Below are 18,088 nucleotides of genomic sequence, written 5' to 3' on the forward strand. Positions count from 1 at the left end.
CTCCTATTAGAAGTAGGCATTGAAAAATACTTAGAAAAAGTATTTTATGAATAATGTATGAGAATTCCTCATAGAAAAAAATTCAGCATTTTGGCCTTAAGGTTTGGAGAAGTGCTCTTTCTCAATCCTTCCTCTTTTCTTTTCTTCCTTCCCCAAATATCTCCAATTAGTTTGCATCTTATAGTTAATCAGGGTTAAATGTCATTTCCATTATGAATTGATCTTAGAGTTGAAAGCAACTTCCCAAATTATTTAACTCAATCTCAGAGTAGTAATCTGAGGTACAGAGATGAGCCCCAAAAGATCACAGGATATATTTGTATTTGTGGTAGAAAAAAATGCCAGGGGTTTTGTTTTTTCTTGTGCTGAAGTCAGCTTGGAGGAAGCCAGGAGCTGAGAGTATTTTTTGCTACAGGCATTGAAGAGGAGAAATAAAGTCATGATTACGTTTGCAACATTTATTCAAAATATAACTATTGAACATTCTCTCACACAGCCAAATTGACCAAGGATTGTAAAGATATTTTATTACTGAAACATTTGCAAGGACAAGTTGATTCAAAGAGCTTACAGGTTTTCTCTCACCCACCCAAGAGAACGACATTCTCTTTGGCTTAGACAGCAACAAAATCAGTTGGGTGACTTCTGTCTGCTTCTTCAAAATGTTTCCTCCTGGGTCTATACTCTTTTAAACACCACTAAAGACATTTGGAAATGGAAACTAAAAGTAGACAATACAAATACCATTTTGTTGAAATTACTGCACATGAATACACTTTGTGCATGCTAATTAAGGAGTAGAGGTGCTTTTGCTGTACATACTCTACGTTTCGAGCTATATAAAAATAAACAAATGATATCAGACCAACGCTATGGTACAGAATGCTGTATATTTTTATTTTTGTGCTAAATGCAGAATCTTTTAGGGCAACAGCCAAACGCACCGTTTCATTTCCCAACAATCTCCATCAGTTTCCTGTTGCTGTGAGCTTGCTGCGCTAACTGTTCAGCCCTGGCCAGTTCCAAGACTTCTCGGAGGAGGTGGAAGGTGAGATCCAGCGAGATGGGAGCTTCCTCGGATCGCCTCTCCTTTTCTGGTGCCTCCAGGAGACCGTGGAGGACGCTCTCAGTGCCACGCCCCGCGGGGCTCGAAAGCCTGTCGAGCGGGTGCTGGCCCTGCGACTGCTGCTGCAGCAACACGCGAAGAAAGTTGTCAGCTACCTTGTCCTGCGAGAGGCGCCTACCACTGCCGCCCGCGACAGGCGTGGAGGCAGACCAGAGGGGAGCAGCGGTGCTCTTATTGGGGTTGCCCTGGCGGAGGAAGTATTCCTCCCGCATTCGGAGCTGGACCCGCCGGGACTGCGGCTGCTGGGGCTGCTGGAGCTGCTGGGGCTGCGGCGGCGGCTGGAAGAAATCCGTGTGTTGGGGGAGCTGCCGGGAGCCTTGGCCAGGCCCGCGGATGAGGAGGGCCCTGCATGGTGTGCAGGGCAGGAGTGCCACAAGCAGGACACCCACGGACACGAGCAGCGGCAGTCTCATGTTAGGGACGCTAGCTGCGACACAGATGTGGGCAGAGGGCGGAATAAGAGAAGAAAAGAGAAAGACTTGGTCAGAGTTTAGCTCAACAGGAGATGCACTTAGGGGAGGGGCAGGGGGTCTTCCTACTGGGCCCGGGTAGAAAGATCTCAGGGGCTGGGGCGGGTGCTGTCCGCGGTGTTGAAGCCCTCGAACCGGGACTTCCAGAGCGGGTGTGAAAGGGGAACAGGAAAAGGCACGCCTGCGGGGCTCAGAGCCAAAGCTCAGCCCCTCGCCCAGCTGGAGAGACCCTTCTCCTTCTAGACCCCTAAAGTCCCCTTTCTATCCCTGGGTCCCCTTCCTAACAGCGCCTGAAACTGATTTCTCGAGCTCTAGAGAGGATCTACAAATTCAAGACCTCAGCTGCTCTAAGCCCCGACCCCTTTCCGGATGTTTCAGCGTTTTCCTCCAAATTGAGAACTTCTGCCTGCTCCTCCTCCTTATCTACCCCTGCCCCAGCGTCCTTCTTTCGGGGATCAGGATGGATGGGTTGCTCGTCTACACAGCCAGCGAGGAGTAACTGGAAGTTCGGGTAACGATGAGTAGCCGTCTAAGTTTTCTTTTGTCACATCCCAGCTACTCTCGGGATCTTGAGGCACCGTCAGCAAACACACACACACACACACACACACACACACACACACACACACACACACACACACACACACACACACACACACACGCAAACACACGCCCGCCCGCCCGCCCGCCCGCTCGCACAGGGACCGCGGCCGCGGCTCCGGCGCGCAGGAGGCAGCCCAGGCTGCGTGAAGTTGGAGGCGCATTTCCGTCTAAGCGCTCCCTACCTTCTGAGGCGCTGCTGCAGAGGAATGTCTCCGCGGCTTTCAAGGGGGCTTTCTTTCCTTCTCCTGTTTCCACTCTGTTTTTCTGTACCTGTTCTCTTTCCCTTCAGTCTCTCAATGGACTTGGACTCTGAGTTTCTCCACACCAGAGCCTGGAGTGCGCTTTTATAGCGTCGACCCTCTTCAGAAATCACGCATTCGCCTAATAAGCTGACGTTCTCTTGACAGCTCGATTGCGTGCTGCCTCTGCTCCTGCATAAATCATAAGGCCCTGCCAGGGAACCAGGGGCAGAATTTTCTCTACTTCAACACTGAATCTCACATCCAATTATGTCAACACATATTTATCGCCTCCTTGGTGACGTCAAACAGCCCTAAAATGGAAGGACTTCTTTTGACTTGTCCATTGACAAAAATTCTTGAATGAGATTTCCCAAGTGTGAACACATATTGACCTCTTACTACGAAAAGCCATTTTGAGGATGAGAGAAAGAGACAGCGAATGGGAGGGGATAGGAAGGGAAAGTTCAAGGGGAGGGAGGTCTATCAATGCACAGTCCTGCAGGGAAAGCAACCAGTTATAGGAGCAGTTCTGGATCCTCTTCCCTTGCCCTCCTAACCTCTCTGACCCAAGTTGTCTTGGGCAATACCTCAGTATCTGAAAATATCCCTTTGCTACGAGACAAAGTGTCCCATCACCTTCCTGTCTGGATAAGAATGAGGAACTAGGAGCTGCTGCAGGGACACTCAGTTTTTAAGCCTCTAATTGCTTTTTCTTCCCAAGAACAGATAACAGAATTTTAACCCTGCAGAGCCAAGACCAATAGCCTCTTAAAAGGCAGCTCAGGTTTTTAAAATAATAGCAAGAGCTACTCCTGTGATGAAGGGGCACAAACCAGGTTCAGTCTGGGGCGCAGCAAAGATCTTAAGTTCTTCTAGGGCCTTATTGCTCCTTCTTTGTCTCTTCTATCAGAACCTGAAAGTAACTGTGGACTTTTCTATTCCCAAATTAGAGAAAGAAAGGACTAGTGAGAGGTGTATGAGTTAAATAATCTTTGTTTAGTTTACTAAGTACAAACCCAATGAGAAAACCATCTGTTAACTTCCTATTCCATCTTGGAAAAGGCTTAACCTGCTTTATAATGGAGCATGCTTACATTAATGGATTAAACCTGTTTAAAGGTAAACTACTCATTCATTGTACTTCCAAATACTATTAACATCTATAATAGTATCCATATCAGGGGCACCTGGGTTTTTTATTATTAATTATTTATTTTTACAAGTTCAAATATGCTCCATGGGAGGTTGATAAATAAATAAATACTCTCTGGCAGCACCACAGAATGGAATGCTTATCAAATGCACACTCACATTTTGAATTAAATTGATACTACCATATAGGTGGGAGGCAGTTACCTCTAATTCTGCAATTCAAAATGCAATGTCAGACTCTGGTATCTACAGTTCAGCTTCTAGATAACAATCAGAGATGTTTATCAGAAATTTCCTCATTCCTCATTTCTGGTACCTCTACCGCTTTCCTTGTTGCTAGCATGACAAATGATACAATGCATATTCCAACTCCACTTTGGGCTCTATACCAATCTACAACTGCTCTTAGAAATAAAAGGAAGGTAAAAAGAGAAATTCTGGCAGTTTCCAGAGAAGTCAGCCCATACTTGGATCATTGTGCTATAGAACGTCCTTTTGACATGAGAGAACAGAGAAAGAAATGCGTCTTTAGGGAAAGATGTGAGTCCTTAATAGAAGATCATGATTATGGAAAATGATTGAGATTTTAGAGGAAAGCTGTGTTTTATATTGTCAGGGAGCCTACAGAACCTTAATTTTTGTTTTTGTGGGCTTTTATCCCTTTTAAGTTGGAATGAATCTCAACTCTTTTGCTTAATTTCCTTTACAAACCCTTCTCTGTTCCCATTGGCAGATACCAGCCTGGATGTCACCAGCTTGGGTGGAAGTAAATTTGGAAGGCAAAGTTCAGGTAAATGAATGCAGAAGAAAAAAGAAAAGAGTAAATCCAGCACATTAGCTAGGGAGGCCTGGGAGGTTCCTCCAGAGAAGACACGTTTTGGGCCTATTGTATTGGGCCATATGGAGGATGTTGTTTTAGCAGAGCTCTCTCATCATTGTTGAATCCTTGCTGTGAGATTTTCCTAGAGTCGGTAGTTAGGGTCAGAGCGGCTCTGACTGAGTGAGGAACAAAAGGCCTATATCCCTGAAAAACAGGGACTGGGCAGAGTAGTCCCTCCCTACTGATAATGTATCCCAAAGTTAGATCTCATCAGATCACTGAATGTTCACCTTAGAAATGGCTTGAAGAGATCATTTGGTTTAAATGAGAACCAGAGAGGTTAGTGACTTACCTGAAGTCACTCAAGTAGTTATGGGAGGTTCTTTTGACCACCAGCTGTATTATTTTTATAATATAACAATGCCCTTTGAACTTCCTTTTCCATCAGAGATACATAAACAAACTGAAGTGAGAAGACAAATTTAGGTAATATGTTATATTCACACAGTAACCCTGAGCTACATTTTCTTAGATTTTCCTTATATTGACAAATTTTATCACATACACATCTCCTTAGCCATGAGAATGCAGAGATTCTCTGTGCATGCTGATGCCTGGGAACCAAATTTTAAGTTTCTGTGTGCACAAACTGCAATTTACCTTTAAGCTGAATCTTATAACAGGAAGTTTTTAAATGCATTGTCAACTTAAGATGCATTAATTTTGATAAAGTATAGAGTGATATAGTTCTCAAAATAATGATACAGATGTATGATTGGAAAAATAACATGATGCACAGGACTTACATGTGCAGTAAACTAAATACCTAAGTCTGTAAAAATCACCACTGACAGATTCTATCTCACATGAAGGAATAACTTTTTGAAAGGAGTCACTGGAGAACCAATTTAAATAAAACATAATATATTGTATAGTTAAAGTTAAAAAGACATGGCACAGCAGTCCATTGAATAAAGAAATATCCAAAACAATAGCCCTGCTGGGCTTATTCCTGTCATCTTCATATCCTTGCCCTTTTGAGGAGTATCCCAATGCATGCTTCTATTGGCAAAGTTTATTGCAAACAAAGACAGTCTCCAAGTCTGGTAACTGAAACAATTGTTAAAAGAAATCTACCATCTCCGATAACAGCCTTTAAAAATGCCTAGGGTGGACAGGTGGTTTGGTAACTTCTTGTAACTGTGCTTTAGATGGATTAATAACTAACTGCCTCCATATCCATAGGAAGGGCTAGAAAAAGGATCTCAAATAGCATAAATATCTGTTTCTCAGGTAACGTAACTTCTCTTCTGATTATCAAAGCTTTTCATCTTCCTTGTAAAAACTTGGAACACTAAGGAAGGTATAAAGAAGAATATAAAATTCCTCATATTCTAGAATCTAAAGACAATCTCAGTTAACATTTTGTTGTTTCCATTGAGAAATTTTCCTGAGTTTATACATTTTACTTAGTTGAGGTAAGACTGTGTTCCTAATTGTGAATCTCTTACTTAAAAATAAAAACAAACCAAAAAAACCCTCTTTTAGTTAAGAGAAAGTAATTGATTAAAGAAATCTTTTCCAGATTCCTAGGTTAGGCTTAGGACCTGTGTTTTTTGTTCATCTGACATCATGAATGTCCTCCATCACAAAGCTCACATTTTAAAATCATTACTGGTACAACATGCATCTTCATTGCTGAAGTATAAATTGTGTAATAGAGATTTGATTGTATTTATGAACTTCCATATTCATTACTCCAGCCCCTAGTAAGTATTAAAACATGGTAGATACCCAACAAGCCTTGAATAGGTAAACTATAGAAAATTTGTTGAATGAATAAAGTATAAACAACCATTCATAAGACTATTCATACATAAATAACTAGATATTTTGTAACTAAAACTTCATAACCTTCCTTTTTCACTTAAAATTATATTTCAAACATTTTCCTATATCTAAATGACATCTATTTTATTGACAGCATGGTATTCCATCAAAAAATGTATCACAATTTGTATTTATTCGTCATTATTGATCACCATTCTAATAACTTGCTTTTTAATTTTTCTTCAGTATCTTACCCTTACACCTTTAAATAATATTCCCACATAATCTCTTCCTGATCTTTCAAATATGAACATTATCTATTTACTCCCCAGACTGTAAAATATAGAACATAACTATGCCTTCAGATTTTTGCATACTCTCCTGCACCTTGAGTTCCCAAGCTCTGTCATCTGTACTTTTACTTCTAGAATGCCAGTATTACTATTTTTATAACCATAGTTAGGTCTTCTACTTTGACTGTAGACTGAACTAAATTTAAAGTTTTATATAGTTATTAATAATTGACAACATAAAAATTGTTTGCTATAAAACAAAGTCATGGCTCTGATTAGATTTCCTTCCTTGTTTTTATCTTGCAATTATCCACTGTCTTTTTTATATTCATAGTTTGGTTTTCCCTAGAATTGTTTTAATTATGTTCCCAATCTTTTTCAGATTGTCACTCACAACAAGTAATTTATCAAGTCCTCCTGCTCTTTTTAAGACTCCTCTCCTTGAACACTCAAACCTGCTGCTTTCAGACTGGTCACTTTCTATTTTAAAATTATTATTTGTGTTTTCTCTTAAAAGGGTCTGCCTCAAAATTAAAATAGCAAGTTATTTTACCAGAAAAATGAGTGTATTCAGGAGGCTGGTCACGTTCTAAATCTGCTGCACATCTTTCTTTCTGGGACTTCTCTGTTTTTCTGAATTAAATTCATTTATGATTTATTTACTCTTGATATGTACATTTACTAGAACACATCCACAGATAACTCAAAAAAAAAAAGGATGTATGGTAGGTAAATTTTCTGAGTTCTTGCATTTCTGAAAATGGTTTTATTTTATCCAAATCCTTAAGTGATATTTTAACAAGGTAAACAATTTCAGGTCGAACAGAGGTTTTTCCCAGAACTTGGAAAATTTTGTTCCCTTGTGTTTTATCATACGGTGCTGCTGCTAAGAAAATCAACATCATCTGATTCTCATTTCTTCATAGAACCTGTTTTTTTTTAATTCTTTCTTGAAGATTTTAGTGTCTTCGTTGTTGATGTTCTGAAATTTTACAATGGTGTTTGGGTGTTTTTTTCATTTATTTGTTTTAACTTGGAGACTCTTGCTCTTCAAGCATGGGAAAATCTTGTGCATTATTTCTACAATAATTGCCTCCATTTTCTTTCTTCTTTCTGGGACTTCTATTATAAGATGTTCGCCTTCTGTTGGCCCTCTGTGTTATGTCCTTTACTCCTAAAATACTTTGGGTTCTACTTTCTGGGAATGCTTTTAAATATCCTCTAGCTCTTTTTGGGGGGGTTGTTTTTATTTTATTTTTTTATTGTTTATTTATACTTGTTCCCATTTTTTCCCCATTATTCTCCCCTGCCATACTCACACCCCACCTACCACATTCAATCCTCACCCCACCCTTTGTCTTTGTCCATGGGTGCTTTATATATGTTCCTTGACTAGACCCTTCCCCTATTTTTTCCATTCCCCCTCCCCCCTCCCCTCTGGTCACTGTCACTTTGTTCTTTATTTCCATGTCTCTGGTTCTATTTTGCTCACTTATTTGTTTTGTTGATTAGATTCCACTTACAGGTGAGATCATATGGTATTTTTCTTTCACTGACTGGCTTATTTCACTTAGCATAATTCTCTCCAGTTCCATCCATGCCATCTCGAAGGATAGGAGTTCCTTCTTTCTTTCTACTGTGTAGTACTCCATTGTGCAAATGTAGCATAGTTTTTTGGTTCACTCATTTACTGATGGGCACTTAGGCTGTTTCCAGGACTTGGCTATTATAAATAATGCTGCTATGAATATTGGGGTACATAGGTTCTTTTAAATTGGTGTTTCAGGATTCTTAAATTATAATCCCAGCAGTGGAATTACTGGGTCAAAAGCAGTTCCATTATTACTTTTTTTGAGGAAATTCCATATTGTTTCCCACAGTGGTTGCACCAGTCTGCATTCCTACCAATACTGTATTAGGGTTCCCTTTTATCCATATCCTCTCCAACACTTGTTGTTTGTTAATTTATTTATGATGGCCATTATGACTGGTGTGAAGTGGTATCTCTGTGGTTTTAATTTGCATCTCTCTGATGCCTAGTGATGCTGAGCATCCTTTCATATGTTTCTGAGCTATCTGTATGTCCTCCTTGGAGAAGTCTTTTCAGGTCCTTTGCTCATTTTTTAACTGGATTGTTTATTTTCCTGGTGTGGAGTTGTGTGAGGTCTTTATATATTTTGGAGATCAAACCCTTGTCTGAGGTATCACTGGCAAATATGTTTTCCCATATGGTTGGCTCCCTTTTCATTTTGCTGATGTTTTCTTTAGTCGTGCAGAAGTTTTTTTCATTTGTTGTAGTCCCATTTGTTTTTTTCCTTATATATCTTGCTCTAAGGGACATATCAGTGAAAATATAGCTTCATGGACTATCTGAAAATTTCCTGCCTATGTTTTCCTCTAGAGCTTTTATGGTGTCATGACTTATATTTAAGTCTTTTATCCATCTTGAGTTTATTTTTGTGTATGATATAAGTTTGTGGTCATTTCATTTTTTTTTTTTTTTGCATATAGCTGTCCAGATCTCACCACACCATTCATTTAAGAGGCTATTTTTACTCAATTTTATGCTCCTATCCCCTTTCTGGAATATTAGTTGATCATAGAGACATGTTTATTTCTGGGTTCTCTATTCTGTTTCATTGATCTATGTGTCTGTTCTTATGCCAGTACCAGACTGTTCTGATTACAGTGGCCTTGTAATATAGTTTGATATCAGGTATTGGGATCCTTCCTACTTTGTTCTTCTTTCTCAAAATTGCTGTGGCTCTTTGGGGTTGTTCATGGTTCCATATTAATTTTTGAAATGCTTGTTCTATGTCTGTGAAATGTGTCATTGGTATGTTAATAGGGATTGCATTGAACCTACAAATTGCTTTGGGTACTATAGACATTTTGATGATGTTAATTCTCCCAGTCTATGAACACAGTATATGCTTGCATTTATTTGTGTCTTCCTTAATTTCTTTCCTCAGTGTTGTGTAGTTTTCTGAATAAAAGTCTTTTACCTCCTTGGTTAGGTTTATTCCTAGGTACTTTATTTTTCTTGTTGCTATAACAAATGGGGCTTTTTTCCCCTAATTTCTAGTTTCTGATATTTAACTGTTGGTATACAAAAATGCCTTCAATTTCTGAATGTTGACTTTGTATCCCACTGTTTTGCCAAATTCACTTATGGGGATGAGTAGTTTTTTGGTGGACTCTATAGGGTTTTCTATGTGTGCTATTATGTCATCTGCAAACAAGAAGTTTTACATTCTCCTTTCCAATTTGGATGCCTTTTATTTCTTTTTCTTGTCTGATTGCTGTGGCTAGAACTTCCAATACTACATTGAAAAGAAATGGTGAAAGTGTCTTGTTCCCGATCTTAGTGGGAAAGCTTTTAGTTTTTGCCCATTGAGTATGATGTTGCCTGTAGGTCTCTCATATATGGCCTTTATTATGTTGAGGTATGCTTCCTCTACTCCCACTTTGCTGAGCGTTTTTATCATAAGTGGGTTCTGTACCTTATCAAATACTTTTTTCTGCATCTATTGATATGATCATGTGATTTTTGCTTTTCCTTTTGTTTATGTGATGTATTACATTTTTTGGTTTGTGACTATTGTACCATCCTTGCATCCCTGGATGAATCACACTTGATCATGGCCTATAGTCTTTTTAATGTGTTGCTGGATGTGATTTGCCAATATTTTGTTGAGGATTTTAGTGTCTATGTTCATTAGCAATATTGGCCTGTGGTTTTATTTCTTTGTTGTGTTTTTATCTAGTTTATGGGATTATGATGATGCTGGCCTCATAAAATTTTAGCAGTCTTCTTTCTTCTTGGATTTTTTGGAATAGTTTGAGAAGGATAGGAATTATCTCTTCCTTAAATATTTTGTAAAATTCTCCTGTGAAACCATCAAGTCCAGAGCTTTTATGTGTTGGGAGTTTTTTGATTACTGCTTCTCTAGTTCTTCAACTGGTTTTATTTTACAACTTACATTCAACTTCCAGACTTCTTACTCTTTCTCCATTCTTTTTTCTTAAACCCCATTTTTGTTTTGTAGTATAACATTTCCTCAAATTTCCTTAAGACTCTAAACTAGAAAGTTTCTAGACTTTCTTTCTTTGAATTATCTATTCTATTGATGATCATTTAAAATATTCGTTTATCTTGGTTTCTCTATTTTATGTTGGCAGCTATCCTTAAGTCCCTTAAGGCAATTATATATATGAATAATTACACTCTCATATTTACAAATTAGGCAATACTAAGCTGATTGATAACTCTTTTTAATAAATTTTATTGATTATGCTATTACAGTTGTCCCATTTTCCCCCCTTCACTCCCCTCCACCCTGTACACCCTCTCCCACCCATATCCCTCCCTTTAGTCATGTCCATGTGTCGTACTTATAAGTTCTTTACCTTCTACATTCCCCATACTATTCTTACCCTCCCCCTATATATTTTCAACCTACCATCTATTCTACTTATTCTCTGTACCTTTTCCCCCTCTCTCCTCCTCCCACTCCCCTGTTGCTAACCCTCCATGTGATCTCCATTTCTGTGCTTCTGTTCCTGTTCTAGTTGTCTGCTTAGTTTCTTTTGGTTTGGCTTTAGGTGTGGTTGTTAATAATTGTGAGTTTGCTGTCCTTTTACTATACATGTTTTATCTTTATTTTCTTTTCTTAGATAAGTCCCTTTAACATTTCATAAAATAAGGGCTCGGTGATGATGAACTCCTTTAACTTGACCTTATCTGAGAAGCACTTTATCTGCCCTTCCATTCTAAATGAAAGCTTTGCTGGATAAAGTAATCTGGGATATAGGTCCTTGTCTTTCATGACTTGGAATACTTCTTTCCAAGAAGCCCCTTCTTGCCTGTAAGATCTCTTTTGAGAAATCAACTGACAGTCTGATGGGAACTCCTTTGTAGGTTACTGTCCCCTTATCTCTTGCTGCTTCTAGGATTCTTTCCTTCATTTTTACCTTGGCTAATGTAATTATGATGTGCCTTGGTGTGTTTCTTCTTGGGTCCAACTTCTTTGGGGCTCTCTGAGCTTCCTGGATTTCTTGGAAGTCAGATATTTGAACAAATTCTTGCCAGAATGGGGAAGTTCTCCTTTATTATTTGTTCAAATACGTGCTCAATCTGTTGCTTTTCCTCTTCCCCTCTGGTACCCCTATAATTCGGATGTTGGAACATTTGAAGATGTCCTGGAGGTTCCTAAGCTTCTCCTCATTTTTTTGAATTCTTATTTCTCCATTCTTTCCTGTTTGGTTGTTTTTTTCTTCCTTCTGGTCCACTCTATTGTTTTGAGTCCCAGTTTCCTTCCCATAACTATTGGTTCTCCATGCATCTTCCTTCATCTCTTTTATGGTAACCTGCATTTTTTCATCTAATTTGCACCCAAAATCAACCAATTCTGTGAGCTTCCTGATCACCAGTGTTTTGAACTGTGCATCTGATAGATTGGCTATCTCTTGGTCACCCAAAAGGATGAGCCTTGGGGCATTGATCTGTTTTTCTGTTTGAGACATGTCTGTCTCTCTCTCTTTTTGGTCTGGTCACTCCTGTTATGGTGAGGGGCGGAACCTTAGGTGTTCACCAGGGCTGGGCACCCCAGTCACTAGATTGTGACGTTGTATGTGGGGGCGGGGGCGGGGAGGGGAACAATGGCAGTAGCTCCATTCTCCTGGGACCTCAGTCCCTTCTTTGGGATCCTGGGTTGCATGCTCTGCCCTGCTCCACAATTGCCACCTCACTGGGTCCGCCAGTTGCCGCTTGCGTACTCAGGGTCCACCCGCTGCAATCTTGCGTGCCCCAGATGCCTTACGCACTCCCAGCTGCCTTATGCACCCAGTTCTCCCTGTTCTCCGTGCACTGTGATCCGCGCCCGGCTGTTCCTCTCCACCCCTCCTACTGGTCTGGATGAATGGGTCTACTTCAACTTCTTGGTTGTCCGGCTTCCATTCAGATAAATTCTCTATCAGTTCTGGGTGTTATTCTACCTCTAAATTGTTGTTGTTCTAATCTTGGTTGTGTGTGGAGGTACAGTGCTTCCACCTATGCCTCCATCTTGCTGGAAGTGTCCTGATTGATAACTCTTTGTGAAGGACAGGGATCTTGACCCACCAGCCTTCCTTTTAGGCTGATTAGATGGTGAAACAGTCACTACTTTGGAGATACCATGAATGACACATTACAGAGAAATTTTCTCTAGAGCTGTTCATTTTCAGTTAAGGAAAATATATGTATTAGTTTCTTAGAGCTACCATAACAAAATGCCACAGGCTGGGTGATTTAAATGACAAAAATTTATTTCCTCACACTTCTGGAGGCTTAATGTCCAAGCAAAATCAAAGTGTAAATAAGATTGATTACTTCTGAGGCCTCTCTTCTTGGTTTGCAGATGGCAGTCTTCTTTCTGTGTCTTTACATGGTCTTCCCTCTGTGCCTGTCTGTGTCTTAATCTCCTCTTCTTATCATGATACCTGTCATATTGGATTAGGGCCCACCCATACAACCTCATTTTACCTTAATTACCTATTGAAATACCCTATTTTTAATTAATTTATTGTTTAAGGATTTTATTTATTTATTTTTAGAGAAGGGAAGTGAGGGAGAAAGAAAGGGAGGGAAACATCGATGTGTGGTTGTCTCTTATATGCCCCTACTGAGGGCCTGGCCTGCAAGCCAGGCATGTGCCCTAACTGGAAATTGAACCAGTGACCCTTTGGTCTGCAGGCTGGCACACAAGCCAAGGCAAGACCCTATTTTTTAAATACTGTAACTTTCTGGGGCACTAGGACTTACGACTTTAACATATAAATGTTAGGGGGACATAAGCCAATAGCAACGTGTTTTGCAAAGGTTTATTTATTTATTTGCTTTTTGCTTAACAGGTAGACATTTGACTGCTTGACATTCTATACATGAGAAAGGTTGGTAGAGGGGTTGACTGTCCTTATAAGGGGACTTTCAAGTATCCTCACTATTTTTGACCCCCTTTCTTATGCTTGCCTTTGATAATACTTGGAGTTTCCAAGCCTAGCACCCTTCCTGGGCTCCTTCTGATGTTGGAGGGGTGAGTCCCTACAGGGCAGTTGAGCCCTGAGCCGAGAGGGTTCTTGGCTTCATGCATGGAAGAATTCAAATGTAAGCCAGCATATAGTTTAAAATGGAACAAGTTTATTGAGAAGAGAGAATAAACAAGAAAAGCCACACCACACACATAGTGGCAGATTCTCCTCACAAGAAAAGGAAGAGAGACCCCAACCATGTCTAGAGATTGAGCTTTTATCTGTTTGTAGTTTCTTTTCTTTTTTTTAAATCCTAATCCGATGACATTTTTCACTTTTTTTTTTTTTAGAAAGAGAGAGGAAGGGAGAGAGAGAAACATTGATGTGAGAGAGAAACACTGATGTGAGAGAGAAGCATTGATTGGTTGACCTCCCGTATGTGCCACGACCAGGGCTCTTAAATGCCCAGACCAGGGTCTAAACCTAAGACCCAGGTATGTGCCCCAACCAGAAATCAAACCTGCAACCTTTTGGTCATGAGATGACACTTCAACCAACCAAGCCACACAGGCCAAGGCTTTGTTTATACTTTCTATGGAAAATTACTGGTATGGGGAAATAGTGGGGAAAAAACACTGGAATTAATTTTAAACTTTATGAGGTTTATTTTGTGGTCTGCTTTCCTTTCATGGTATGGGTAAATGATAAGGTATGGGTGAATAGCTATTTAGAAATTTTTACAGAAGTTTTCTTTGTTCTAGAGGCTTGTTGTGGTCTGCTGGTATCTTTGGTCTGCTGATTTCCATGCCAGGCAGCATATAGCAGTACCCTGACTTAATTTATCGCTTTACTTCAGTAATTTAAATAGTTTTCAGCACCTTGCCTGTACTACTTCCTCAGCTGTCTGCCCTTTGTATGCCTTCTGCCACAGCTTCCTAACTGTTTTTCTCAATAATTACTCCATCTTCTCTGCTTTCATTCCTCAGCTACCCCTTTGCAGACCTTTTATAGCTGCTTCCTCTGCCTTGTTTCCTCAGATACCACTTCATCTTTTCTGCTCTCCTTATTTCAGAAGTTTGTTAAAACCTTCTCATCTGCTTATGGTCCTTACCCTGTTCTCTTTATCAGTTTAGGTTTATACTATAATTTCAGTTGAGTCTCAGAGGGAGAGGAAGTAAAAACACACGCAATTTTGGAAAGGCCTTTCTGAATGCAATGGGAAGAGTAAATTGGAAGGGCAAGGAGACAGACAAGGGACTTACGGTCCTTAAATCATTACTGAGACAGAAGCTAGGAAAATTCCTTGGCAAGTGGAATGGAGAAACTGAGAGCTGATTCAAATTGGCTTCATCCAGCATCCTAACTCACCTGCCTCCTTCTCTTCTGCAAAACCACTCCCTTAAGCATTAAGCCCTCAGGTCAGTGAGGTTCTGATCAGCATCAAATAATGCTAGGAACAAAGCCTCAGGTATGTTCACCACAGAGAGAGAGTTTTTGTCAAACTACATAACATCTTAATATTAGCTGTGTTTCAACTGTAGGCCCAGAAAAGTAGCAAAACCAGATAAAGCAACACCATGGCTGGCATCAGGATCAGATGCAATGACCAATGACCTCTTACCTTAACACTAATCAATAAGTAGAGACAATGAACCTAACCCTACATGCTCATTTTGATGAATCAATATATTAAAGGACACAACTAGAAAGCTGATAAATATTCTATTGAGATCCTCCCTTGAAATCTCCCCTAAAATTCATGCCTTCAGAAAATGGAAATAAAACCCTTTAGACAAAGGACTCAGTGCAAGCTCTCTCTCTAGAGCATCCCTGCACCTTCTTTCCTTTGGCATATGTCTTTACTTTCCTTCTCCTGAGTTCTAAGGGTCCCCATGAGACTTGCAACCAGGGGACCAGTGGCCAATGGCAAGCTCTTCCTGGAATAGCTCCCTGAAGTTGCCTCTGAGGGCCCTTCTTTTGCATCTGTAACTTGTTACCTGAGTCTGTGAGGCCCAGCTGGCTTACTTCTTTTACCTCCATGACTTTCTTTCTAAAAAGCTAAGGCACCTCTCTGAGTAGGCTGCTCAAATCTTCTTTTTGAGTGTATTTTCACTTTGCATGCTAAATAAACCTCCTCTTGTGCTAGAGTTCGGGCTCTGAATACTTTCTGTGCCACACTGAAGAAATGAGAGTGGACATCACCAGTAACAATTACCACTGGACCTCTACAGAATGAGTATCAAATGCTAATGATGACAAGAACTACACAAGACAATGACCATGTCTCTTGTGGATTGCTCCATGGGCTCAGGACACCATCTGTGGTTAGCCACACTCCTACTCAGGGAGTGGTAGGGCAGGGCTTCCTTTCAGTTCCCCATCAGTCATTAAATCTTTCGACATCCAGAAATTATCATTGGGTGCCTTATCTCCATTCTTGAGAAAATGACAAGAACTTTGTTACCCCTCCCTTATTTTTCCAGAGGTTAGGAAGTAATCTACCCTGGGGAGATGACTCAGAGCATTGGAAAAGGGGCATAGTTCTGTTTCTCTAACAAGCCTTTGTCTTGATAGACAAGACTGACCTTTCTATTTACATCATAATACATCAAATTTTCTGTTTTAGGCTCCAGATAATAAATGGAGGGCAGTGAGCGGATGTGTGTGAACTTTCCATCATGAAGGGCAATTTGCAGGAACTAATTCTCTCACAATAGTTGGTCATAAGAAAGAAATCCATCATCCAAACATCCTGAATAGGTATTTATATTCATGAACATCTCTTGACTCTAAAGAAAGCTCTTCTAGGAATGTTACTTGTGTTACAAAAGGGTGAAAGAGGGAAAGGTGTTAAAGAAAGGTTAAACATATTTTTTACTGCAAAATCTGCTAGTGTTTCAAGATAATTTTTCTGCAGTAAATTCTCAGTACTTCAACATTTCCAGGCTTATTTGACCGCAGTGCATGTTTACTGTGGGAGTAGTTGGGAAACATATTATATCAAGGCATTGAAAGGACACAGCCAGTGCCATTTGCTATTGTGGTGCCATTTGCTGAGCAGGCCTATGACCTTGTTAAAAATGACTGCCATTTCCCTCTTCTGAGCTTAAGTCCCCAGGACTGGAAATAACTGGGAAGCAAGAACAGAACCTAACTAACTACTCCCCACAGCTGCAGGCAAAAGATAACATTGGAGCAAACTGCAGCTTATGCAAAACCAACCAAAACCTCATGTGTAGCAACGCCCCTAACAGCCCAGAGGCCACACAACAGCAAACCCCCACCCTTTATAATCCAATAAAAGCTCAAAGCCCCCATCCCTCAGAGCTGGTGCATTTCTCTGTGCCTAGTCCCTTTCCAAACTTGGAAAGTGAATAAAAATTTTGCTCTTTGCATTTTCTTCTCTCTGTGAATTCTTTCATAGACAGCATCGTTGTCCACCCTAACAGGCATCTTATGAGGAGTCAAGCTACACTTTCGTTCTTTGCCGACCATATTAAAGTCCATAATTAGAGCTATTGAATATTTTCTACCACTCTTAGGAGAAATTTTCACCCTTGAAGAGAGGGTTTCAGGGTATGGGGAGACATCTGTTGCCAGGGTTTTTGAATATCATCCTGCGAAGAGTCATTACCTTACAGCAAGGAGAAGCTAAGCTCTCCATCACTACCCAAGAAATGGTTAGTTCTGTTTGTATACTTCCTAGCCAGGGAGAGGAGCTGGTCTCTACAATAATTTAGCCCAGTATAAATCTGTCTTGCAAAGGAGGACCTTTTTTGAGTGTGAAAATGTAGAAATGTTCTACACAGAACTGATGCAATGGGTGACACCAGGTTTTTTATAAAGGGTATTCAATTTCTCAAGAGGCAGTAGGCAATGAGGGTTGCAGGGGTGAACACAGATGATGGGCAGCCAACAATCAGCAGCTGTGGATTTCAAAGACATTGCTACTGGTTGTGAGTTCAAACCTTTTGTGAACCTTGCTGCAAGCTCTGTTTATCTCTAAGTATTCAATCATTCATCTCTGGAAAATGTGATGTAAACTATCATTATGAAATCTATAGTTAATTTTCATGGGTGTGCTTCTTTGTCTGTCTCTCAGCTTGCTGTGATCTTACTTCCCACTTCTTTGTAGTCTGTAACTTCTAGTACACTGCTTACACATGATAAGTGTTTGTTGGTTGTTGGACTATGTATGTCCAACTTAAGAGAAAGGCTAGATCAATTCAACGGAGTTTTGTAACTATGAGTCAATGAATTCTCAAAGGGATGGTTATATGAAACCTATATATGGGAAAGAAAGGATCCATCTGATTTACCACATTCACCATTCTTTTTTATGCCAGGTTTAGGAGGTGATCTGATCAACAATGTTCCCAGGATAATGGGAAAGATTTAACAGCCTCAAGCTGTAGCAAAGTTTAATGCTCCCATTTATTTATTATTTTTAAATATATTTTATTGATTATGTATTATGGTCATCCTATTTTTTTCTCCCCTTTAGTCCCCTCTGCCCTGCACTCCCCCTCCAACCAGTATTCCCC

The 18,088-nt window shown here is 40.1% G+C and overlaps 1 protein-coding gene across 3 annotated transcripts in view; it reads right to left on the minus strand.

Annotated features, from left to right (window-relative positions):
* Positions 1 to 457: 457 nt before the first annotated feature.
* Positions 458 to 18,088, minus strand: part of CRH (corticotropin releasing hormone) — a 182,054-nt gene continuing 164,423 nt past the window's right edge. For 2 of the 3 annotated variants that reach the window (XM_045861073.1, XM_045861074.1), the window contains one exon: positions 458 to 1,553. In XM_045861073.1, the coding sequence (XP_045717029.1) occupies positions 949 to 1,553 (605 nt within the window). In that variant the 3' untranslated portion in view covers positions 458 to 948. Of the gene's footprint in view, positions 1,554 to 2,381; positions 2,670 to 18,088 lie in introns of those variants that run through there. The other variant, XM_045861075.1, reaches the window with a different exon arrangement.

Source organism: Phyllostomus hastatus, unplaced genomic scaffold (assembly GCF_019186645.2).
Source record: "Phyllostomus hastatus isolate PE091 unplaced genomic scaffold, TTU_PhHast_1.1 phas_scaffold_21, whole genome shotgun sequence".
In the NCBI taxonomy this organism is placed as follows: Eukaryota; Metazoa; Chordata; class Mammalia; order Chiroptera; family Phyllostomidae; genus Phyllostomus; species Phyllostomus hastatus.